General features: G+C 40.3%; 1 protein-coding gene across 1 annotated transcript in view; it reads left to right on the top strand.

Moving 5' to 3' along the window:
- Window positions 1–26609, top strand: part of LOC131440395 (serine-rich adhesin for platelets) — a 65188-nt gene that overhangs the window by 36513 nt on the left and 2066 nt on the right. The window contains exons 2-4 of the mRNA XM_058611656.1: window positions 10184–11258; window positions 22341–22518; window positions 25068–26604. Of these exons, the coding sequence (XP_058467639.1) occupies window positions 10184–11258; window positions 22341–22518; window positions 25068–26604 (2790 nt within the window). The remainder of the gene's footprint in view (window positions 1–10183; window positions 11259–22340; window positions 22519–25067; window positions 26605–26609) is intronic.

Here is a 26609-nt window from a genome sequence, read left to right as displayed (position 1 = left end):
ACGTCGTAGAATAATTTTTTCGAACAATTTTCTGATGCAGGACAACATCGCAATGGGTCTATATGAGTTGTGATTGGAAGCTGGTTTCCCCGGTTTTTGAATGGCGATAACTTTCACTTGTCTCCAGTCAGGTGGAACAATATTTTGCTCAAGAAACTTGTTGAACAATTCCAACAAACGTCTTTTTGCGAGGTTGGGCAGATTCTTCACCAAGTTGAATTTAATTCTGTCCAACCCTGGAGCGTTATTGTTACAAGACAAGAGTGCTATAGAAAATTCCATCATTGAAAATGGGTTATTAATAAAACCATTATTTGGAGGAGATTCCCGTATAATGCTCTGCGTAGGAACAGAATCTGGGCAAACTTTCCTAGCAAAGTCAAATATCCATCGGTTCGAGTATTCATCACTCTCATTGCCCACGGTACGATTCCTCATTCGTCTGGCCGTGTTCCAAAGAGTGCTCATTGAGGTATCTCTTGACAAACCTTCGACAAAATGTTTCCAATAGCTACATTTTTTGGCTCGAAGTATGCTCTTGTACTTGGTTTCTAAAACCATAAGTTTTTCAAAATTCTGAGGAGTTCCTCCTCCCCGTTTTAGAAACGTCTTGCAAGCATTTTGTTTTGCGAGTTTAGCCTCTGAGCACTCTTTGTCCCACCAGGGGTTGGGAGGCCTTCTGTTAGTCGTTGGCCCAGGAAAGCGTTTAGTTTGGGATTGTTCTGCTGCCTCCAGAATCGAACAAATGAGGAAGTCATATTCTTCAAGTGGAGGGAGCTCTTCCATTGAATTCAAAATACTAGAGATACTACTTTGGTATTTAATCCAGTCGATATTTTTTGTCAAATCATATGGAATACTAGCGGAAGTAGCAATGCAATTGCTACTGCTAATTGAGATGATGATTGGTAAATGATCGCTACCGTGTAAATCAGGCAGTATTTTCCAGGTGCAATCTAGTCGAATTGATGTTGAGCAAAGAGATAGATCTAATGCACTTGGGCGTGCCGGAGGTCTTGGGATCCGTGTCATGCTACCCATATTTAATACCGTCATGCTAAAATTGTCACAAATGTTTTGTATTAAAGATGATCTGCTATCATTGTAAACGGAACCCCACATAATACCGTGCGAATTTAAATCCCCCAGAATCAATCGTGGTGCAGGAAGGGCTTCAACCATTTCATTAAGCTGTTGCTGTCCAACTTGTGCTTTTGGAGGAATATAAACCGAAGCTATGCAAATATCTTTGCCTTTAATGTTTATTTGGCAAGCAACAACTTCTATACTAGAAGTTGAAGGGATGTTTAATCTATAAAAGGAATAGCATTTCTTAATTCCCAAAAGCACTCCACCATACGGAGAGTCTCTATCGAGACGTATAATGTTAAAATCATTAAAATTTAAAGCTATGTTTGAAGTAAGCCATGTTTCGCATAAAGCAAATACATCACATTTTTGACTATGCAATAATATTTTAAATGAATCAAGTTTTGGCATGATGCTTCGACAATTCCACTGCAGGACAGTGATTGTATCATTTGCGACGGGTGATAAATTATCCATCAAAAGATACAAAACCTGAGACAATTGGCCATTGAGCTGATAACTGCTTCAAAAAGGTTCTAGCTATTGGAAGGAATGCCATTATGAGGGTCTTTAAGGGTTCAGATATATTGAATGCTGAGAAAATCCATTCAACAATTTCCGAAAACTTCAGTAATCCTGTTGGTGGCTGTGAAATGGAGCCCACTGGATTATTATCTTTTTCTGTACTAGATCCTGGATTGGTTTGTGAATTTGACAAACCAGGAGGCACAGTCTTTGGTTTTGACTTTTTTTGTTTAACACGGGGATCTTTTTTTGAAGATGAAATTTTAGGTGTCTTTTTTGGTAATTTGGAGGAAGACTTCTTTCTCTTAACTGACCCTTGGGTAGTGATAAACGAATTACCTTCACTATTTTCGTCAGAGTCAGAGTCCTCTGGTTCCTCTAGATTTGAAAACCCGTTTTCGGTTTCCAAAGGGGGGACATCAATGACCGTTTTAAGCATTTCTGCATATGTGCGCTTAGACCGTGCTTTTAAAGAAAGCTTAATTTTGTCTTTGTGCACTTTAAATGCAGTGCATACTGAAATATCATCATGAGGACTATTCCCACAATAAATACATTTTTCAATTTCCTTGTTGCAATCATTATCTTTATGAGGCCCTTCACACTTAATACATTTTGGTTTATTACTACAGTAAGTAGCTGTGTGGCCGAATTTTTTGCAGTTCGTACAATTCATTACATTTGGAACAAAAAGCCGAACAGGGAGGCGAATTTTATCGACATAGACATGGGACGGCAACGCAGACCCGGCAAATGTCACTCGAAACGAGTCTGATGGGCGATAAACTTTTTTTTCCTCTTCATGAACTACTGAGTACAGTTGTTTGCACTCCAGTATTTTCACACCCTCAAGCATAGAGTTCTTGAAACGACCAACACCATGCTTGAGTAAATCATCTACCGAAAGACTCGCTTCGGTAACAACACCGTCAATTTCGACATCTTTGGAGGGTATGTAAACTTTATACTCTTTATTGAAATGTTCCGAAGAGACAATATCATTCGCGTGTTTCAAATTATTTACCACAACACGAATTTTATCGTTATTTACTTTTATGATCTCTTTGATTGAAGAGTATCGTGATGTCAAACCTTTATTAATTTGAAAAATGTTTAATGGCTTTGATATACGTCTAAAAAAGACTATCCAAGGCCCAGAAGAGCTCTCCTGATATTTTTTCGTTCGTGGGGGTATCGGATTCATGCTAGGATTTACGTCCATGGATTCATCCATTACATTAAAATTTTTAACTAAACTTTAAAATAAAATTTGAAACCAACACTACACAGTACTCAATCAAAAGGAAAAGAAAAAACTTCTACCTTGAAATTGTTGTCTATCTCCGTTGCACTGCCGTGTAGATCCTCGTTGCTCTAGATGTTCTTGTTGGATGTATCTGGACGTTGATACAATGCTGAAGCTCACTGTAGCGATAGAATATGATGTGATGCTACTGCTACCTGACATCCAGCACCACTCGAATTCCGATTTGCTTTCGTCTTCGCCAGCTGTAACCAGCGCAGGTCACCGGTGTATACTAGAGATGGTCGGGTATAGAAATTCTTATACCCGAACCCGACCCGTACCCGAGTGATCAGCAAAAAAAATTACCCGTACCCGACCCGTACCCGATTAAAAATTTAAAAAATTACCCGTACCCGACCCGTACCCGATCAATAATACAAAAAAATTACCCGTACCCGACCCGTACCCGAAAAAAAATAAAAAATTTTACCCGTACCCGACCCGTACCCGATTAAAAATTACCTGTACCCGTACCCGACCCGAATGAGTAGTAAAAATTTTACCAAAATTCAGTATGGAAAAAATAAAGTGTTTTAGATATCGAGCCGTATTAGGCTCTAGTTGGTAAGAAAAATACATTAAAATGCTTGTTTACTTTTAAACATATAAATACACTGTGAAGCATGAATAATGTAATGTAACTTTTTTTTAAACTTGTAAAAAAAAACAAACGGTTCATCCGAATTCAAAGTTTATTTTTTCATGTTAAAGTACAATCCTTCCGGGTAATTGTGGAATATAATTTCATTCAAATGACTGCCTCGGCTGGCCTTACAGTACGCCATACGGTCGGTCCAGTTTTTTAATACATTTTCGATTGTATGCAGCTTTATTTCAGCTATGGATGCACGAATGTTATCCTTCAAGGCTTGAATTGTCTCTGGCTTGTCCACATAACACTTATTTTGACAGCCGCTCAAAGATAATAGTCTAACGGTGTCAAATCACAACTCCGAGGCGGCCAAACGACATCCGAATTTCGACTGATAATTCGATCTTCGAAGTCTGTGCACAGATGATCGATCGTAGCGTTGGCTGTGTGGCACGGAGCGCCGTCTTGTTGGAACCAAAAGGTGTACAAGTCTTCCTCTTCAAGTAACGGGAAGAAACAATCGCAAATCATGGCGCGGTACCGCTCACCATTGACCGTGGCGGCGGCTCCTGCCTCATTTTCTAAGAAAAAAGGCCCAATGATGCCGCCAGACAAAAATCCGCACCAAACCGTCACTCTCTGAGATCGGCTTCTCCATGATGACGTGGGGGTTTTCCGTCCCCAGATGCGACAATTTTGCTTATTAACATACCCGCCGAGATGAAAATGTGCCTCACCCGAGAAGATGATTTTTTTGCACACATTCCGCAACATTACCATGATTTTAAAAGTAAAACTGCACTATTTTCACGCGGTCCTCAAGCGTATACACAACCATTTTCGTTCAGCGGAAGGATACAACTAAGTTTCTGTCAAAATAACCGCTAGTTCAAAAATAAATATTAGATGGCGGACCCTGTAGATTTTCAATGTCTTTGGTACATTATACTCATTTACAAATGTCAACAAAAGGGAGTAATATCAACTCAAATTTTTCGAGAAGCATATTTACCCAAAATGTCGTAATACCCGTTGTATTAAATTTTGGGTAGGTATGGTTTTTACGAAACAGTGCGACTTTTGATCCAATTCTTTAGAACCACAAGTAAGCGTGCTCATTATCTTGACACACAAATAAAAATTCACATTCGAATCACTTGAAAAATCATGTAAAATAGTTCCAACTGTCAAATTGAGTATTATACGTGACGAAAATGAATGTTATGCGAACATCCTCTAAAATGAATAGTGTGTTATCAGTTCGTTTACGTGAATTGACCCAAGAATCAAACAATGTACGTGTATTCCCGATGTGAAAAATTCAATTTTGAACATGGTGAACAGTGAGTCCTTCAAGTGTAAGTAGTTTGAACATTCGTAGGAAATTTTTTTGGTTACAATTTTTTACTACAAAGCAAAATGAATTATGATTTTGATTTAAATTAATCTGTCAACTATGCCCGTTTTGAAAGCCTCACAAACCCACACGCACGATGTTATCGGTATCTGGTGGTTTTTACAGCCATTGAACTTCTGTGTTATCTCCGGTGGAAACCTTAACGAGTGAACACGGTGAAAATTTGAGTATTTCGCGAGAAAAGATTTTCACCCTTACTTTTGCGACTACACGTTGTCACGCATCGAGATTTTCACTTGTAGTGAAAAGAAACGAAAATTAACTGGCATTATAGCCCAACTTGCTGTGCCATCAATCGGTGCCATTTCAAGTGAGATGACACCACCCAGAAGTGCAGAATAAGAAGAACTTCTATGCAGATTTTCTGAAATAAATGTTCATGTTTTTATGGTAAGAATCCTAATGATTTTTATGAAAATTTTGAAAATCTCCCACCAATATTTAAAATAACAGTTTTCTGGTATCTGAATGTGATATGAGTACTACACTACATTTTATATACTGCACATACTTGCATATCAGTCCCATATGGGAAATCGGCATGTTGAGAAAAAGACGATCAAAAGTTTATTTCCGATTTTTTTTTATTTATTGTGCTCCCTAATGCTGGTCCCAGGTTGGCGGTTCAATGCATAGGACGCTGGTCTTACAAGCCAGCTGTCGTATGTTCGAGCCCCGACCTGGAAGGATTCTTAGTGTCAGTAGGATCCATAGTACTAGCCATGCAATGATTCTGTACACTAAGAATCGGCTGCGAAGTCTGTTGAAACAGAAAGGCCAAATTCCACCAAAGGAATGTAATGCCAAGACTTTGCTTTGCTCCCTAATGCTAATTCTTGGTATTATTACATGAAATATCGGTAATACACCTTTGCTGTTCCAATATTGCAACAAATGAAATTATTGAAATTTTGCACTGAATGGGACTGATATGCGGGTACTTTAGCATATGGGACACAGAAATGAGTTGATATTTTTTTATATTTTACTGAACAAACCCTCAACTTTCATTGCAATTTCTGAGAGTATATCGAGGAAAGACTCCATTCCTCAAGCTAACTCAAAATTGGCGAAAATCGATATGAGACTAATATGCGAGTATAGGCAGTATATGAATCAAATAATTTTTACTGGATTTTGCATTAAACAGCTTTAAAATGGCAGTCCATTGAAACCTACGAGAAAAGTAGATTCCGACCGCAACATCATAGAGCTAAGGCAGTGTGTCTTATTAAATATGTTATAAACAAAGTAGGGCGGGAAATATTCACATAACTTTTCACGTAACTATGATTGATCTTTTTTTTAAATGAAGAAAAAATGTTTTTTTCTGGAAAAAGATGCCAGTTGACAGGTCTGGTCCTAGGCGCGAATCAAACCCCCTTGAATCAAATTGATTATTTTTCGGAAGAACTGTTTTGCAATGAAAAAATCTCGTCAACGTATAAACATATTTATGTGAAGTACAAATGGTCGGGTAAACGATCCAAAAAAAAAAATTTACCCGTACCCGACCCGTACCCGAGTGAGCGGTAAATTTTTTTACCCGTACCCGACCCGTACCCGAGTGAGCAGTAAAAATTTTTACCCGTAACCGACCCGTACCCGATTGAAAATAAAATTTTTTACCCGTACCCGACCAAAAACCCGTCGGGTACGGGTACGGGTCGGGTTTCGGGTAAAATACCCGATACCCGACCATCTCTAGTGTATACCTGCGTGTTGTATGGCAGTGGAAAGACCGAGTTGTCTTGTCTCCTTCTTCCTAGTGCTCCGCACCGATATGCTTCTGCACCGAAGTGCCTTCGCACCGGTGTGCCTTTGCACTCTCCTGCTTCTATGTGCCTTTGCACTCTTCCTCTTCGATGTGCCTTTGCACTCTCCTGCTCAGCACTTGTGGCTGTATATTGCGGCCTGGGTAGAGTTTGGGAAACGCCCTTTGTTGTTTCCTTCACCAGCTTGGCCCAGCACTAGGGCTCTCTTATGCAGCACGACTATACGTTTTAACGGCTGCTGCCAACAGGTTTCTACCTGTAGTTCAACCGTTGTCGTATTTAACGCGTGTAAACCAACCAGCGTTATTAAACTGTACGCTTCTATACACAACCTTCTCGGTTGAACGGCTATTACTGAATGATTGACTAAAATTGTCAGTGCATAATTTAAATTAAACCGTTTGAAGGCATCTTTTTTTTTACTCATATTAGGCAAAACTTATTAATTTCGCTAATTTACTCACCCCTCAGTGCACTTTTGCTTATCACAACAGAAATGGTTTCCTGCATCATTCATTTCCGAATTTACAAGAAGATGCTTTTACATCAACAAATACACGTTTTCCTATATAATGTAAGCGTTTATTATGGAGATTTTTTCAGGAAATAGGGCAAAGCAGTGATATAGTTAGGTATTTCAAAAACGCGCTCATTGCAAATATTGGACACCACATTCCAACAACCCTCCCCCCTTCCCCCTGTCACAAAAGGTTACGTTTTGTGAAACTCTCCCCTCTCCCTTGCGGCGTGACGTCTTTTATGGACAACCCCTTAGCTATCTTCCAGAAAAGTGAGTGACATTATTTTAACATTTTAGATGCATATCACCCTGTTGTTTCGAAACCGGGAGTCAAACATGAATGATATTCAGGAACTATTTATAACTTCATATGACTTTTCATTTGAATCTAAGTTTGTGAATATTGGTTTAGCCATCTCCGAGAAAAGTGAGTGACATTATTGTCACATATTTGGTGCAAATTACCCTGTAATTCCGGAACCGGAAGTCGTATCCAAACGATATTCGAAAAATCGTATAAGACTTCGATTTAAATATAACCCAATAGAAAACATTGTTCTAAATTTACTGAATTTATTGACTCTTCTCGCAACGATTATGTGATTGGAAAAGCGCACTTTTCTTGTATGATGTGCAACAAGTTTCTTGTTTGATATGCTTCACAGCAGTAATATTTGCTAAGTAGAAACCGGAATTGGAACTGCTCAAATGATCTTGTTGTACAGTCAGTTTAAAAACCGAATGTTAAAACTTGATACATTCTGGTTTTCGAGTTGCTTTCACAAACAGTAATATGAATGAATTTTACATACCTTAAAAACGTTTTGAATCAATTGTCTAACATATCTAACAAAAATAACCGATCTGAAGCAATTGTGAAACATGCCAATTATAACAAGTTTTAATTGCTACTTGGGATTGATATTGAAAAAAAAAATTAAACTGGCTTCAAAACTACTCCAATCGGAAGACATTGCCAGTAGACGGACAAACAAAGTACAATACCAAAATCATATAAAATCTTCTAAACTTGAATAAAAACTAATAGAGTTTGATTATATCGTCTACCGGATTTCTATTCCGGAAGTACCTGCAACAGTATAACTTACTTCGTTGTCTCAGAGAAGGACTAACTAATCTAAAGCTTGCTTCAGATAGAATTGGAACAAAGACAATTGCCTGTATTTCAGTTATTTATTATTATGTTCAAGATCTTTTTTTATACAAATGTAGCGTTTTTTTCATACTTTTAAGAAAAAATACGGATAAAATTATTCATCACGGTTTCGAAGGGATTCTCGAATTTTTCCTGTAACACGGCTCATTAGGCGGCGCACACCTTCTTCGTGCATCGTTTCAGCTATCTTATTCCACCAGGTCGTCATCTGATTGATGTCTTTGACAACCTTTCCCTTTGCCTTGAGTCTCCTCTTCATGATTGCTCAATAGGACGAAACTGGGGGCAGTTGGGTGGGTTAAGGGTTTTCGGAACAAACTGGACCCCTTTCTCTGCATATCATTCATGAACGACTTTGCTGTAATGACAGTTTGCCAAATCTGGCCAAAACATTACGGGATGGTCGTGGGATCGAATGAACGGCAAAATTCGTTTTTGGAGACACTCTTTTTGGTATACTTCCGATATCATTGTCTTATTTGTAACGCAAAATTTCGTTTTTTTTTGCCATAGCTGCAAATGCCCTGCCAAATCATAAATGTTGTCGGAAAAAAACAAATTTTGCATTTGGCTGGAACATCTTCCCGAGCCGTAGCCAAGTAAAATTTTTGATCTGGGATTTGCCCGAAGTCAGCTTTGACATAGATTTCATCGTCCATCAGAAGGCACCCGTCGAACTTGGTCAGCACCTGGTCATATAGTTTCCGAGCTCGAATTTTGACCACACTATTCTGTTTTATGGTCCGATTTGGCTGTTTGCTAGCTCGATACGACTTGATTCCTTCCCGGAGTCGAGCTCTCCTCACGGTACTATGAGCAGCACCGAATTTTCTGCCCAAATCACGGTCCGACAGATTAGGATTCCTCTTAATCGTCTTCAAAATCTTACCACGCAGTTTCCGGTCGACAGTTCCACTCCGACGATTGGCTTGAGGCTTCCAAATCGTCGTCAATGTTTCCTTATACCATTTGATAATGCGCCATATGGTATATCTGGGCAATTTCATATATATATATATATATATATATATATATATATATATATATATATATATATATATATATATATATATATATATATATATATATATATATATATATATATATATATATATATATATATATATATATATATATATATATATATATATATATATATATATATATATATATATATATGTGTGTGTGTGTGTGTGTGTGTGTGTGTTTATATAAGAATATAAGTGATATGAGAAAGTCATCATTGTAACAGGTTTTTTTACTAATCACTTTGTAATTCCGGAACAGAATGTTGTATCAAGACAAAAGTCAGTTATTTTGTATGCTTTTTTAAGAAATTTCATTTGAATTCAGCTATTTCCATCTTTCCATCGAAAAGGAAGTATGACGGATTTTTCCCCAGAATGGCGAGCGAGTGTTACGTATGCGACTGCATAAGACATTTTCATTTTATGTAATTTGTGGTCAGGGTGGAAGGCATCCTTGTAAATCGCTGGTTACCTATTAGAATCAGCTGATTACATGTCAGTTTCGTGAACAACCTGAACACTACGGCAAACCCTGCACTGAAACTGCGAAAAGGACATCTTCAACCAAAGACAAGGACAACTGTTCAGTAACGGTAACTAGTAAACCCAGTACTTCTGCCGAAATTTCAAACAATATAGATCAAAAATGAATAAGTGTTTATAAAATTTTAATTAAATGATAACACTGTTGAGTAATCATAATTGTTATTTGGTAACGAATTAATTTTCCTTTCTGTATTTTTACTCATTTCAGAAAACGGATCGCTACTGGGTAGTGTTTTGCGTCCATGATGACAGCGAAGCCTTCCTGGAAGGTTATCTCGATCCAAGGCAGGCTCCATCACACAGCCCGGAATGGACCCTTTCGCTGCAGACGGTGCAACACGTTTCTCACGCACTCGTTCCGGTCGAGCAAGAGTTTGAATTTGTGATAACCCTAGGAAATGATGTCGCACGTTTCAACGCCAATACCTGGGATTGCATGCAAGAGTGGGTCGAATCGTTGCGATCCAAACTGAGAGAGATGAAACTTCTTTCACCGAAGGAAAATCTTTACTCTAAGCTACCGGAGGTAAGACCTTCTTTGGCTCCGACGAGAGATCCTACATCACCACTGCCAGCTACACCCCCGGTTCCGGCTGCAATTGTACCTGGAATAGAACGCGTTCTGCCATCGTCTCTACACACTCACTCTGCTCAGCAACTAGGATCCAATAGCGCTCCTTCAACTTCTTCGCAAGCTATTATTACTCCGGCAACTCCACCAACGAGTTCTTCTTCTATAAGTCCTATACCGGGCAGCTCACCACCGCATGCACCCCCAACCACTGCCGCCATGTCCAACACATCCACGCAGAATCTAATGAATTTGCTCATTAATCCTTTACAAGCCGTCAGCAGTATAAATAACCAGCATATCAGCAGTCAACACCTTTTCGATGCCATATCACTTGCATCCGATCTTTCCGACAACAGCGTTGATGATTATTCGAAAGATCTCATAAAACAGTTCATTCTTAATGGTAGTTCGCTAGCATCACCACCTCCTGCAAGTGGATCAAGCACCTCCACAGTGGCTATTCCATCGAGTAGTAGTTCTTCCAACGCAGCTAAATCTACAAAACTTTCTCATGAAAATGAAGGATTACATCAACAGAATAATGCACCAGTCGTGGCTGCTTGTTCATCTTCGCTAGCTACAACGTTCGCGAACAACGTACTCGCCGATCCGGGAACTACATCGCTCAAGAGAATCAATCAGAAAGTGTTAGTCGACGTTAAGGCGGATGACTCCCTCACTTCCCCGGAAAGCGGAAGTGACGAAGATGGTAAGTTAGTTAAATATATTTTATTCACTGAGCGTGCGACGGCTTAATTTACTTCAATGAAGACCACAGTATGAGAAGAAATTCTCATTCCACGCTCAATGTTGAGGCAGAATGTCATGCGTGCTTTTAATTTTATTGGTATTTAACGGACACGAGAAATAACTTTAATTGGATGATTCATAACATGACATTCAATACAAATAGCGCGAATAACATGTTGATAATCTGACTAGCGATTACAATTGTAGTAATTGATTTAAACGGGACATCAGCGCTTGCATATTGGTGATTTGCTCATTCAACCTTCTGAACTACTGTTTGTCTTGACGCACTGCAAACACATCGGAGTGGTAAATCGGAAAATGGTGTTGGTTAGAATAAATCGCATAAATCGTAATGCGTAATATTCTATCGCTGTCTTATCAGTATTATTGTTATTGTAGTTAATCCATGCGTGTAAACTTTTTCATCTAAGACCGACATATTCGAGCGTCAAAAATGGTATATTTTTGCAGTTCATTTAACATTATTTCAACCGGGAGGTGTCAAAAGACACCTTTCAGTTGTAATCTGAACATAATTCACTAAACCTTATAATTTCTCCACAATTATTATTTTGAATTTTCGTCTGATAGTTATTCAAATAATTTAGTGGTATCATTTTCCTCCAGATAAACCTGGATTAATAAATGTTTCAACGCTATACTTATTTCTACCATAAGGTTCCCCTAAGGACTTTTTAACAGTGTACTAAAAATGTGCTAAGTTCAAGACATAAGCCTATAACTGTAGAAAAAAGATAGAGACGTCTTCCAGAAACCATTAAATTCTATAGCAGCACATAATGTGGCCTCGATCTGACCGACCAAATGGTACGCAGTACTTTATCACTGCGTGGAATGTAAATACTATAGATGCCCTAAGCATGTAATAAGCATAGTTTTTTTTAACTCTGTTAGGAGACGAACTTGCCACAAAAATATGAATAAAAAAAGTGTTTATCGGTGATCTGTCTCAAGCACAACCACGTTCTTTCCTAGTATACAAAAAATACCCCGTGAAGTCTTGCTCAGGTAACAGAGCAACCGAGCAAATGTTTCATTTTTTCAGCACTCAACATTTCGATACTTCATTGTCATTGAAATTAGTTGAACCGACCAGCGTTCGAATTTGTCGATAAATTTGTTAAAAGGCTTATAATTTAGCAAGGTATTTGCAGCCGCGAACAAAAATTCGCTAAAAGAATAAGTTGAAATTAGGTGCATTCGCTTCGAGTTTATAGCGACGCGAAAATAACATTGTACAATTTTCGAAATATTCTTTCTGCGGTATTGCTTCATAGAGCCGAAGCGAAGCTATTGTATTTATTTTTGTCACAATTCGTTAATCGAAAATCGAGTAATCGGGAAAATAATATGGTGACTCTACTAATGAGATGACTTTTGGTTCAATAGCCATATTTGTCTCAGCATATTTCGCAAATTATCTATATTTAATTGGTAGCTAGAAATCATAGCAGTTTTGGCAATAATTTGCATTCAAACGCAAAGGTTGAAATCGGTATACACAAAACCGCATTAGAAATATTATTAGTACATGATTCAACCCGAATAGATAAAGCTTTAAGTGTTGAAACATGTAATCTTACGTATATCCATGAATAACGGTATATGTTTGCAACAGATTGCAGTCATTCTTGCAAATTTCAGTCATTTTACGAGTTCAGTTTTTATGAATTGTGTTGTATGAGATTTTACGTCACATGTAAATTTCATAGATTTTTGTTGTGTAGGCAAAGACAGAGGAAAAATATTCACAGAATAATTACTTACTTCGAAATTATCCCAAGGTAACGGAAAATCAAATAAAAACACGTATAGTTGAGCCGGCGAATGACAGAAAGGTTAAAGCCGGTTAAAGCTATCGCTAAATAGAAGACGTTAATAATATGATGTAGACTAAATTTAAAATTCATTACTCAACTTGGACAAAAATTATTCAAATACGGGATGTGTACGAAATTGGAGAAAAAAAATGATATTAAAGCATACGTATTAAAACATATTTGTCAACATTTATTATTCACTCTTTCTTCAAATCTTTGTCGTTTTTGAAGACTTCATCCTTCATAATTTTCTTATTGGGCAAAGTTCGAGCCAGTTTGGTGAATTGGCCTCATTTGGTACAAAAACAACAAATTCGGCTTTGTTTCATCACCGGTTTCGCGCAATGGCGCGATACCAGATTCCGCTAAAGTAGAGTGTCACCGTCGTGGGACCGAAAGAAGGACAACAGGCACTTCTGTAGGAATTCTTCTATATTCGTTTGGTCGTTGATGGTGCCGGTTATTACGAACGGCTTACTGTATTTACCGTACCCACAGATCATCTGCCTCACAAACTTCTTAGCAAATTATCCGATCTTCTTCATCCGAAACAAAGATAGGGATAAGAGACAACACAAAAAGCTACGTTGCCTGCCAGAAGGTAGTCACACCGACATCTCACTGAAGTGCTTTGAGCGCAATTCGGTTGGCGCGGTTGGTGAATGAACAAAGCGAGTCCGGCATCAGACTCTGCACCCTGTTTGCTCATATGATGTGATTAATCATTAATTAAGCATTCAAGTCATTGCTGAGAAGTAGAGCAAAGCAAAAACTTTCAACAACAGTTCGCTTTCACATTTCATCCAAGTCAGTCGATAAAACAAAACCGCTTACGTTCGGGACGAAAGAAACCAAGTACAGTATAGTGTAGTGAACAATAGAACGACCTCGAAAATGAGTGAACCAAACGAACAAAAGCTACCGCCGGTACGAAAGAATACAATTATTGTTGACTCCAGGCAGTGGAAAATTCGACCTTCGATACGAGAACTTGAAGGTTTGCTTAAGGAGCAAATGCATCTGGACATTAAATGTGTGCATTTACTTCAATGCAATAAGACCAATAATGTTGTTTACATCAACTTTGATAAAGAGTTGGATGCAATTCAATTTGCAAAAGACAATAATAAAGTGCATTATGTGGAGCACGAGAACATTAAGTCCAACATTCCAGTATATATGGAAGATATTGCTATAGAAGTGCGTGCGCATGATCTTCCCTCAAGCGTCATCGATTCTTATATTCGTAAAACTATGTCCCAATACGGAGAAATTCTCTCTATCGAAAAAGAAAAGTGGAAGAACTTTTTCCCCGGTATTCTAAATGGCGTACGTTTGTTACGCAAGCGCTTGAAAATGCCTATACCTTCTTATGTAACTTTCGGTCAGGATACAAGAATCCCGTGCTTGTTACCTATGACAATCAGATGGCCACATGTCAATATTGCAGTTTATTTTGGTAAGCCATGTGATAAACTGGACAAGGAGACAACCACACCAAAGGACAACGGTGCTTCCTTCACACCAACCCCAAGCAACCCCAGTACACCTGTGACAGTCACCAACAACAGTGAAGTATCCTCTTCAACGAAACCATCCAACGTAACCCCTGTAGAACAAAGTACACCAGCTGCAGTTATTATAGCTTACCATCCAACCAACCAGCAACAGCAAACAATGTACAACAAGGCGCATCTACAGCAACTAGCAACGAAATCAACAACAATACCACGGCAATGGATGACGAGACGAACCACGAACAAACTGCCCCTCAATCCTCGCAGGAGGGAAATGGAAGCTTCTCTTCCCCTAGAAAAAGGTTGACAACGAGATCCAATACAAAAAGATTTTTAGCTAAAAACTCAGCTCAATCGGCCACGTAAAGCTTGTACGCAAATAGGCCTGAATAAAAATATCTTTTATAAAAAAAATACTTTCAACATATTTCGCAGTCGATGTTTAGTGTACAGAAACATTGTGTGGCTACTACTACGATCCTATTAACACTCGAACATACGACAACTGGCTTTTAAAACCAGCACCCCATGCAACCAGCTACCAACCCAGGCTGAGAAATAGAAGTGAGTTACATTTTGAAGTTTTTCGCCACTACTTCGGATAATTCCGACCCCGACGACTGGTACATCAACACATTGCATCAAGTTCTTACGATACTGCCTCGCTTGTATTCCCATCTACCAGAGTTGCCATGGACGGCCGTTGTTCGAAGTCATTTCAACCCAATTCTCAACACATGTTCTCGTATGCTACACACCGTGTTCGGTTCAGTAGACAATTGTGCTTGGCTCAGGTATTCGGGTTCGAATACCCGAAACCCGAGAAACATTTTGAACCCGAATCCCACCTGTACCTGTTAAAATATTGAAAAATCGTAACCCGCACTCGACCTGAATCCGACAAACATATTTTTTCTAAACCCGATCCCGACCAGTACCCGGGGCTCGGGCACAAATATCCAAAACCCGACCATCTCTAGTGTATATATATATTTCTGATATTACATCTTTTAAGATTTTATCTGATCAACAATTCTTCTCCATGTAACTCGATCCATGGCTGCTTGCCTCCAACCACGTCGGCGCCCGATACTATCCAGGTTTCGCTCCACTTGGTCCAGCCACCGTGCACGCTGCGCTCCTCTTTGTCTTGTACCTGCCGGATTAGAGGTGAACACCAACTTGGTGGGGCTGTTGTCCGGCATTCTCACGACATGTCCCGCCCACCGTACCCTTCCAGCCTGGGCTACTTTCCGGATACTTGGCTCACCGTAGAGTTGCGCTAGTTCATGGTTCATTCTTCTCCTCCACACTCCATTCTCCTGCACACCACCGAAGATCGTTCTCAGCATCCTCCTTTCGAAGTCTTCGAGTGCTTGCAGGTCCCCCTCGAGCATTGTCCACGTTTCGTGCCCGTAGAGAACCACCGGTCTTATCAGTGATTTGTACATGGTGCACTTCGTGCGGGGGTGAAGTTTCCTGGATCTCAATGTTTTGTGGAGTCCATAGTAGGCACGACTTACGGATATAATGCGCCTCCTGATCTCCCGGCTGGTGTCGTTGTCCGCAGTCACCAGTGAGCCAAGATAGATGAACTCGTCAACCACCTCGAACTCGTCGCCGTCGATCGTAATACTGCTGCCCAGACGTTGCCTATCGCTTTCAGTTCCGCCAGCCAGCATGTACTTTGTCTTAGACACATTTATCCTCAGTCCTACTCGTGCCGCTTCGCGCTTTAGTCGGGTATACAGATCTGCTACCGTCTCCTTGTTTCTACCGATTATATCCACATCATCAGCGAAGCACACGAATTGTCCGGACTTCGTGAAAATCGTGCCCCGCATGTTGAGCCGCGCTCTTCGCATAACTCCTTCAAGTGCGATGTTGAACAGCAGGCAGGACAACCCATCACCTTGTCTTAATCCCCTACGTGATTCGAACGGTTCCGAGAAACCGCCCGCAATCTTGACACAACACTGTACACCATCCATCGTAGCCTTAGTCAGTCTTGTCAGCTTCCCAGGGAAGCCGTTCTCGTCCATAATTTTCCATAGCTCTACACGGTCTACCGTGTCGTATGCGGCTTTGAAGTCGATGAACAGATGATGCGTCGGTACCCGGTATTCACGGCATTTTTGGAGGATTTGCCGTATAGTGAAGATTTGGTCGTTTGTTGATCTGCCTTTGATGAACCCGGCCTGATAACTCCCGACAAATCCATTTACCAGTGGTGATAGGCGCCGGAACAGGATCTGGGATAACACTTTGTAGGCGGCATTTGACACTGTGATTGCCCTGTAGTTTGCACAGTCCAATTTGTCACCTTTCTTGTATATCGGGGTGATGACCCCTTCCTTCCACTCCTCTGGTAGCTGTTCTCTGTCCCAGATCTCTTCGATTATTCGGTGCATGCATTCCGTCAGTTTCTCCGGTCCCCTTTTGAAGAGTTCTGCTCCTAGACCATCCTTACCAGCTGCTTTGTTGTTCTTGAGCTGTTTGATAGCCTCCTTGACCTCGTTCATAGTGGGCACTGGTACATCTCCGTCGGCTGCGACACTGACATAATCTTCCTCCTCCAACGCCTGATTGTCCGCCTGTGCACTATTCAGATGTTCATCGTAGTGCTGCCTCCACCTTTCGATCACCTCTCGTTCGTCCGTCAGGATGCCACCTTCCTTGTCTCTACACATTTCGGCTCGCGGCATGAAGCCGTTGCGAGAGTCATTCAGCTTCCTGTAGAACGCCCGTGTATCTTGAGAACGATACAGCATCTCCATCTCCTCTCTCTCCGACTCTTCCAGGTGGCGCTTTTTGTCCCGGAAAAGGCGAGTTTGCTGCTTTCGTCTCTGTCGATACGATTCCACGTTCTGACGGGTGGCTTGACGCAACATCGCTGCGCGTGCTGCATTCTTCTCGTCCAATATCTCCTGGCATTCGCCGTCGACTCCTTGGCACGTATCCTAGGACGCTCTCCGCAGCATTGCTGATGGCTGTTTTAGTTCTGGTCCAGCAGTCCTCCAGGGGAGCATCATTGAGCTCCTCCTCCGCTAGCAACGCTGCTTCGAGATGCCGACCTCGGTGTCCTTCAGTCGGTCCAGATTATACCGCGGCGGGCGCCGGTACCGTACGTTATTCACAACGGACAGTTTTGGACGCAGCTTAACCATCACAAGGTAGTGGTCCGAGTCGATGTTAGCGCCCCGATAGGTTCGTACGTCGATAATGTCCGAGAAATGCCGTCCATCAATCAGGACGTGATCGATTTGTGTCTCCGTTTGCATGGGTGATCTCCAGGTGTATCGGTGCAGGAGGCGGTGCTGGAAAAAGGTGCTTTTTATGGCCATGTTCTTGGAGGTGGCAAAGTCGATGAGTCTTAGGCCGTTCTCGTTCGTTTGCTGGTGGGCGCTGAACCTTCCAACCACCGGTCTGAACTCCACCTCCTGGCCAACCTGAGCATTGAAATCGCCGATGACGATCTTGATGTCATGTCTTGAGCAGCGATCGTATTCACGTTCCAGCTGCGCGTAGAATTCGTCATGTATGCACGTTAATTATGCTGATATTGAAGAACCGGCCCTTGATCCTCAACCTGCACATTCTGTCGCTGACCGGCCACCATCCGATCACACGCTTTTGCATCTCCCCCACCACCATAAAAGCTGTTTCCAGCTCGTGTGTGTTGCCGCAGCTCTGGTATATGGTGTGGTTCCCGCGAAAGACCCGCACCTTAGACCCCTTCCAACACACCTCCTGCAGCGCTACGATGTCGAACTTGCGGTCTTTCACTATATCGGATAGTATACGCGTGCTTCCGATGAAGTTGAGAGACTTACAGTTCCACGTACCGAGTTTCCAATCTCTTGTCCGTTTTCGTCGCAAAGGTCTGAGCCGATTAGATCCATCCGAATTTTCTTGTTGAACTTCCTGAGCAAGCCCTTTTTATGGGCGGCTAGCTAGGCCTGCGCCAACCTTGCAGTAACGCTGAAGGACCGCGAGAAGAGAGAGATGTGGGCCAGGTGCATATTGAAAGGCGGCGCCAACTCGCCTTGTCAGGGCCAACTGCTTTAGGTCTTGTGGTTTTTAGGCCTAGAACGTGTAGGGCCCACTACCTCGTCCTACCCACACCTGCAGTCAGCCCCCGCTACATGGTTCGGGTCGCGAGTCACAACGAGTTGCTATCGCGACTAAGCATTATCCACCACCTATGACCCGACCGGTTGCTTGCAGCTCAGCTTCCCTCATAGTGCTCCTCCTCCACCACAGGGCCCGGGGAACTCTCTAGTGTACACCACGCTACGGTTCCGTTTTTGTTTTCGAATATTGTGCTCGTTTTGAGTACCAGTAATAACACAACCGAAGCTAGGTACTATGAAATCAAAACTGAGAACAATCAATACCATAACAATTTTGTGTCAGTGATGATCTGTAAAGGTGAGTGTGTTAGTACAAATCGGCGGTGAGTTTTATCTTTACCATCATTTTTCATTTTACCGAGCTGCTACAGCTGAGATCGGTAATCAAATTTAAGTGTGTAGTGTATATTATTGTTTGCATTTCCGTTTGTAAATCTGTGAGTCTCAAGTATCAGTTCCTTTATTTTTACTAAAATGCAAATTATAATAAGAAATAGTGCACTGTTTCCAACGTTTCGCTGAGTCATCAAACATGGAAGATTCGACACTCAACGAAGCCGTTCGTGATTCGAAAGTATGGTGAGGAGTTTACCTTTCAGGACAAGGAAAATCTAGATGTAAACCTGGTTCTTAGTTCTGGGAGGAATAAAAGTTTTTTTTATTTAAAAGATATTTTATTCAGGCCTATTTCCGTACAAGCTTTACGTGGCCGATTGAGCTGAGTTTGTAGATAACATTTTTTTTGTATTGGATCTCGTCGTCACCCTTTTTCTAGGGGGAGAGGAGCTTCCATTTCCCTCCTGCGAGGATTGAAGGGCAGTTGTTCGCGGTTCGTCTCGTCATCCATTGCCGCATCTGTGGTATTGTTGTCGATTTCGTTGCTAGTTGCTGTAGATGCGCCTTGTTGTACATTGCTTGCAGTTGCTGGTTGGTTGGATGGTAAGTTGTTAACTGCAACTGGTGTACTTTGTTCTATAGGGGATACGTTGGATGGTTTCGTTGAAGGGGATGCTTCACTGTTGTTGGTGACTGTCACAGGTGTACTGGGGTTGGTGTAGTTGTCTCCTTGTCCAGTTTATCACATGGCTTACCGTAGTGAACAGCTTTTTGGCAATATTGACATGTGACCATCTGACTGTCATAGGTAACAAGTGATTTGCACGGGATTCTTGTATCCTGACCGAATGTCACATAAGAATGTATAGGCCTCCTCAAGCGCATGCGTAACAAACGTACGCCATTTAGAATACCGGGGAAAAAGTTCTTCCACTTTTCTTTTTCGATAGAGAGAATCTCCGTATTGGGACCTAGTTTTGCGAATATAAGGATCGATGACGCTTGAGGGAAGATCATGCACACGCACTTCTATAGTACTATCTTCCATATATACTGGAATGTTGTACTTGATATTTTCATGCTGCACTATGCACATTATTATTATCTTTAGCGAATTGAATTGCATTCAACTCTTTATAAAACTGGTTGTAAACAACATTATTGGTCTTATTGCATTGAAGTAAATGCACACGTTTAATATCAAGATGCATTTGCTCCTTAAGCAAACCTTCAAGTTCTCGTATGAAAGATCGAATTTTGCACTGCTTGAAGTCAACAATAATTGTATTCTTTCGTGTCGGCGGTAGCTTTTGTTCGTTTGGTTCACTCTTTTTCGAGTTCTATTGTTCACTGCACAATACTGTACTTGGTTTCTTCCGTTCTTCAACGTAAGCGGTTTTGTTTTATCGACTGACTTGGCTGAGATGTGAAAGCGAACTGACATTAAAGTTGATTATAATACTATTCCGGGTGACAAGTTCTACACGGTCCGTGCAATACAAAATATTGCATTGCAGATAAGTCGATTTTTATAGAAGAAAATGTTTCGGCAAGTAGTGCGAGTGTGGATTACTCCGTTTATGACAAGAGATACAATGACATTGGTTATTTACGATCGGTAATGCTTGAAGCGGCAGAGTCCCAGGACTCGAAAACATCCGTTATGTTATGGTAGTCTGGTACAAGGCCAACAGAGTCGAACTACTACAGAATATCATCCAAACTGTCAAGGCAGCGAATTCCGCTATAACTTTTGGAAAAGACTGGAGAAAATATTCAAAATCTCTGGCAAACAGTCTGTGCTGAAGCTAATGAGCAGTGTAGGATCAAAAGTGCTCTCCTTGGTGGCGTACAATTAAATGGATTTCAAATCTTATTTGTTCAATTAAATGGAATACATATTTTATTTGTTCAAAACCTAAACTCGTATTGTTATGTTTCAATTGTGCTTCAGACTTTCAGGGATACCTTGTAGTACATGTTACTGTTTCTAAAACTTTTATGGTGTTTATGTGAAAAAAATTATTTATCTGGTAATTTTTAATTTACAAATATTGACGATTTCATAATACCTCTAGATGAACAATTGATATAGTAGGAATTACAAACATATGAAAACGAAAAAAACAGGCGATAGATATAGAGACTCATTGACTTTATCCATCATCTCTATGAGTACTATACTGCCCATACTTGCATATCTAGTCCCATATGGAAAATCGGCATGTCGAGAAAAAAACGATTGAAATTTTATTTCCGAATTTTTTTATTTGTTGTGCTACCTAATGCTGAATAATGGTATTATTACTTGAAACATCGGTAATACACCTTTGCTATTCCAATATTGCCATAAATGAAATTATTAAAATTGTACTGAATGGGACTGATATGCGGATACTTTGCATATGGGACAGACATGAGTTGATTTATTTCACATTTTACTGAACAAACCCTTCACTTTTATTGCAATTTCTGAGAGTATATTGAGAATAGATTGCATTCCTCAAACTAACTCAATATTGGCGAAAATCGATATGGGAATGATATGCGAGTATGGGCAGTATACGTGTAGTAGAATTTCAAAATTTCATCAAAACTAACAATATAAATTTTGTACTGTAATTTCAAAGCATTTTAGTTTTGATATTTAAGTATGAAACGTAGTCGATTTCGAGAATAAATCCCTAGACCGTGCTTTAATGATTTCATTGACGCGTCTTATTCCGAAACTTAATTTAATTTCAAACATGCCATACCACTGATTACATAAATATAGAAAGAATAAGTTAAATATCTATGCGCTGATTCATGATTCAACCTTTACCTACTTGTGTATGCAAAGTAAAGGTCAAGAAATGGATTTAAAGTGATTCATTTCAAATAATTTAAAACGAAAAAAAAAGAATCATGGCGTGAATGGCCTTATGTTGTCATCGCCGTCAAACTACGAATTATTTGCATTTGCTGTTAATTAATGTAACCATAGTCAGACTTTCATATATTTGCAGGATACATACAATACCCCACCTATCGCGTCCAAAATACTGTCCAACATAGGCCATGTACCCATGCAGGGAACGTTCGTGTGACAAATGCTTTCAATTTCATCACTTTCCTGTCCGTTTTGCTACCTTGCTGTTGAATTAACTAGTTTGCTTTCGTATTAAATTTGATTCAATAATTTTATCTCTCTTTTCGTTTCCATTTTCAGCTGATGTCAGTAACAGCTCTGGTTCCAGTTCCAGTCGATGTAGCAGTGCCAGTAACAGTAGCACAGGGGGTTCATCAGAAGGAAATGGCAATGAGTCATCGTTAATATTATCGCCAACTGTTGCATCCCAAACCATGACCGATCCAATCTCGTCTTCATCGCCGTTTTGCAAGTCAAGGTAAGCGGATGGTGGACTAGGGGGCCCAATTTAGGGTCTTCGTTTTATTTGCAGCTTGACATGCTTCGCAAGTAGAACTGGTTGTGTTGAAGTGTTAAAGCAAATAGAACGACGATGAAGCTATGCTAACAGTTGCTGAGATAGACTTCCTGAATAGCTCTGTATTTCCCGAAATTGAAAACAGTCAACCAGTTGTTATATAAGATTATCATTTTTTACTTATTCCTAAATGGTAGTATGATCCGTAATACGAACATAGAGTGGTTTCCCTGAAAATCATAACCAATAAGGACAATTTGCATAATCAGCTCACAATTTTGACTCCAACCTAACTGAACTATATGAAGAAAATCTACACTGTAAAAAATTGTGTTATTTCGTCTTACAAATCAAATTTATATTTGATTACCTCAAAAAGGTTTTATAGCGGTTTTCGTACTGCATGAGTACCGGTTGTGTGCTAAGTGTACATAACCATTTCTTTTTTTTCGTTTCGTCTCTTTCGGCTCATCAGTTACAAGTTCATGTTGAACTCTAACCACTAACTATACTTCCTTACCACATTGGGTGAGTAACAGTAGAATATTCTTCAATTTTAGCTCCCCATACACAATACTAAAATTATGCTTGGAAAAATGTAATAGAATTTTGGCCTTTTTTCTGAATTAAAATCTAGTAAAATGTCTTTATCTGAACGTACGTTCGCAAAACAGTAGGTCGGAGATCCAAGGTCATTAGAAATTTATGAAACATCGAGATTTGGCGTTAGCTCAGAATGTTTTTAAATTGACTAAAAAACATTGATTTCGGATAATCCCTGTAAAGAGTGTATCGAAAATAATCTATCCACATAAATTTGTGTTGTACGCATGTATTTGTGATGGTTTTTTATGCTCAGATCACAGCATGCTGTGCGTTTGGCTGTCAGCTTTCATTTGTTTACTTGTTTGTGCGGTTGAAATTCTGCGTTTTCAAAATGTCGTGTATTGAAAAGGAAATGAAAATTATGGTTCTGGACACATGGCTAAGTGAGAAAGGTATTACTATGCGAAAATTGGCGAAGCGGTTCATCATGCCAGTGTTGAAACCATCAGTAATAAGTTTGGGGAACACTATTCTTTGGATGAGCTACCAGGAAGAGGCAGAAAACCCGGATCATCCAGCCCGAAACTGGACCAGAAAGTGGTATCTCTAATCATAAAGAACAAATCAATGTCAATACGTGATTTGGACAAAAAAGCAGGAACAAGGGTCGGAATGATCCAGCGTATCAAGAGGCGAAATCACCTGGAGACCTACAAGAAGCCGAAAATTTCGAAACAAAGTGTAGAACAGAAGAAGCGAGCAGCAACAAGAGCCCGGAAATTGTATTCGCGTCTTTTGCAGTGTCCGGATGCATGCGTTTTGATGGACGATGAGACTTATGTAAAAGAGGACTCAAAAACCCTTCCAGGTCCACAATACTTTACCGTCGTCGTTGGGGAGGATGTGAGCGATGCGGACAGGTCGATTCAAGTGGAGAAATTCGATCGAAAGGTACTGGTATGGCAAGCAATGTGTTCCTGTGGTTTGAAGTCAACCATTTTTTACACTACCGGAATTATAAATGCAGAAATCTATCAATCTGAGTATCTCCATAAGAGATTGCTGCCTTTATATAAAAAGTATAGTACACCTCCACTGTTTTGGCCGGATTTAGCGTCGGTTCGCTGTGCCAAAACCACTCTTAATTGGCTTGCGGAAAAGGGTATAAATTACGTTGAGAAAAATATCAATCCTCTAAATTACCCTCAGCTTCGACTCGTCGAACGATACTGGGAAATCGTGAAGAGAGTCTTCAAGAAGACTTAAGGCAGCTGGGAAATGCAGAAGTTCAAAAAAATTTGGGCTCAAGCGTCCAAAAACATGCGATGCAACACTTGTGCGGAACTTGATGAAGAGCGTTCAATCAGAGGTTCGAAAATTCGTGAAGGAATAACTTAAATTTCATCCGGTTTTCATAAAGCTCAAGTTAAACCTCGTACAATGAAGAATCAATTTTTAGTTTGAATAAAATATAGTTTTTTATCATAATTTGAAAGCAAAATTTGTGGATAGCTTATTTTCGATACACTCCTTACACCAATGGACTTGCTGAGTTTCTTTTAAGGATAGTAATAGCTTCTTTTGAAACAAGAATGACCAAGCATCACATTCCAATATGACCAAGAATGACCAAGCATCAGATTCCAATATTTTACACAGAATCGATATCGCAACCGGCATTATTACTTTGCTTTTCCTTCTGTCATTTTCCGCTGCACGTTGTACTTGAAACAAATTTTTGAAACACCCTCAGTACAATCGCCATCGTTAGAATATAATAACATCACCGTCCCACAAAACATACTATCATAAATTTCGGACCAAACCTAGAATTTCCAGTTCAAATACTAACATGATTTAGTGTCAAGTCAGTTAATTTATTGTCGTTTCTGAGTTTCTGATTAATATAAATTTCGAGTTAAAAAGTTAGCATGAAGCTCACAAATTTTGTATTCTATTTTTAGGTTAGTACATCACACTGGACAGAAAAAAACTCGTCGAAAATCTTCACAAAAAACAAGTGACTCGTCTGCAAACGTAACGATCATTGAAGTGTCCAATGGAACTGCAGCGAATGCAGCTAAACGAATTCTTTCTCCCAGCGCAAAACGCCGTACTCCGAAAATTTTACAAAGTACTAAAATTTTAAACAACTCTAGCTCAATAATTACGGATGATATTATTGATGATAATTTCAAAAGTAATGTACAGATAATTCCGTCCAATATTGAATACGATCATCATTATCATCCTTACCTACAAAATCAAGAGCCTTCCATCATTGCGTCGATCAACGACAAACAGATTACGACTGTCAAGGTACCTAATCTTACTAATAATACCAGCAATAGTGGGAATGTGCTCATTAGTTCAGCAACGGTTTCATCAGATCAGCCGAATGCTATCACGACTATTGCGACTTCTTCTACGCCGATCAAATCTGACAGTAACTTCGGCACTGTCACACAAATCGCTGTTAATTTATGTGATAGACCTGAAACTCCTCCACAGCAGCAACACTACGAACAAGTGTTCCTGTTATCAACACCTGTCCAAGTGATCAACAGCATAGATCAACCAATTAGTCTGCAATCGCCTCCGATTTCTACTGGAAATTCGGCGGCTGCGAACAAGTTGAATAAGAACAAGGTCAGTCTACTTAGCAAACAGCCACGTTCATCTAGTCATTCCGAAATCCAAGTCAATCGAGTCAAACATCTCCGCAACGGACAAGGAAATAAGGAGAATCAGAGTGAAAGTAGCACCGCCAATAGCCATCTAGATGAATCCGGATCGAAATCTGAAATTCAACCATCAACCAGTAGTCCTACAGTTCCTTCAACAAGTTTGAGTCCATCCAAAAGACCAGCAGTAGATAAAAACATCTATACACCTCAACCGCAACGCCCCATTCTACAGCGAGGGCTAACGGAAATGATTATCAGTAGGTCAACTAACGCAGTTGCTACCGGAGGTCGAGATAGTTCATCCCGGAGTCGACAGAACGCTGTGGCTGTGAACCAATCTGCCGATAAAGTTCGAAACGAAGTAATCGAACAACGTAGAAGAAGCTCATCCACTTCCGATGCACACCCGGAATCAACGGGAAATCCTGCAATGAGAGCTCGTTTAAATGGCGTATCTCGTTTGCAATCTCCTCCGCAGCCGTTTCGACCGCATCATCAATTCATTAATCAACATGATCCGCTGAATGGATCGAATAGAAAAATGACCCTCCGGGAACAGCAAGTTATGCAACTACGCCGAGAGATGATGCACCCTGGTGGAGTGCGATTGCAGTTGAGGCGAAAGGATTGCATAAATTCCATTGGACTGATAGATGCGTTCGGAGCTGTTTGGGTTGCTGGTTGGAAACAAAAGGATCACCCAGTGCTATACAATGCATTGCACATTGGTGATCAATTAATTTCTGTTGCCGGAATGACAATTGCAAGCGCTTCCGAAGCGCACAAAGCAATACGAAGTGCGCCAGGACTATTCGTGAG

Source organism: Malaya genurostris, chromosome 1, assembly GCF_030247185.1.
Source record: "Malaya genurostris strain Urasoe2022 chromosome 1, Malgen_1.1, whole genome shotgun sequence".
NCBI lineage: Eukaryota > Metazoa > Arthropoda > Insecta > Diptera > Culicidae > Malaya > Malaya genurostris.
This window is presented reverse-complemented; position numbering and strand designations above follow the sequence as displayed.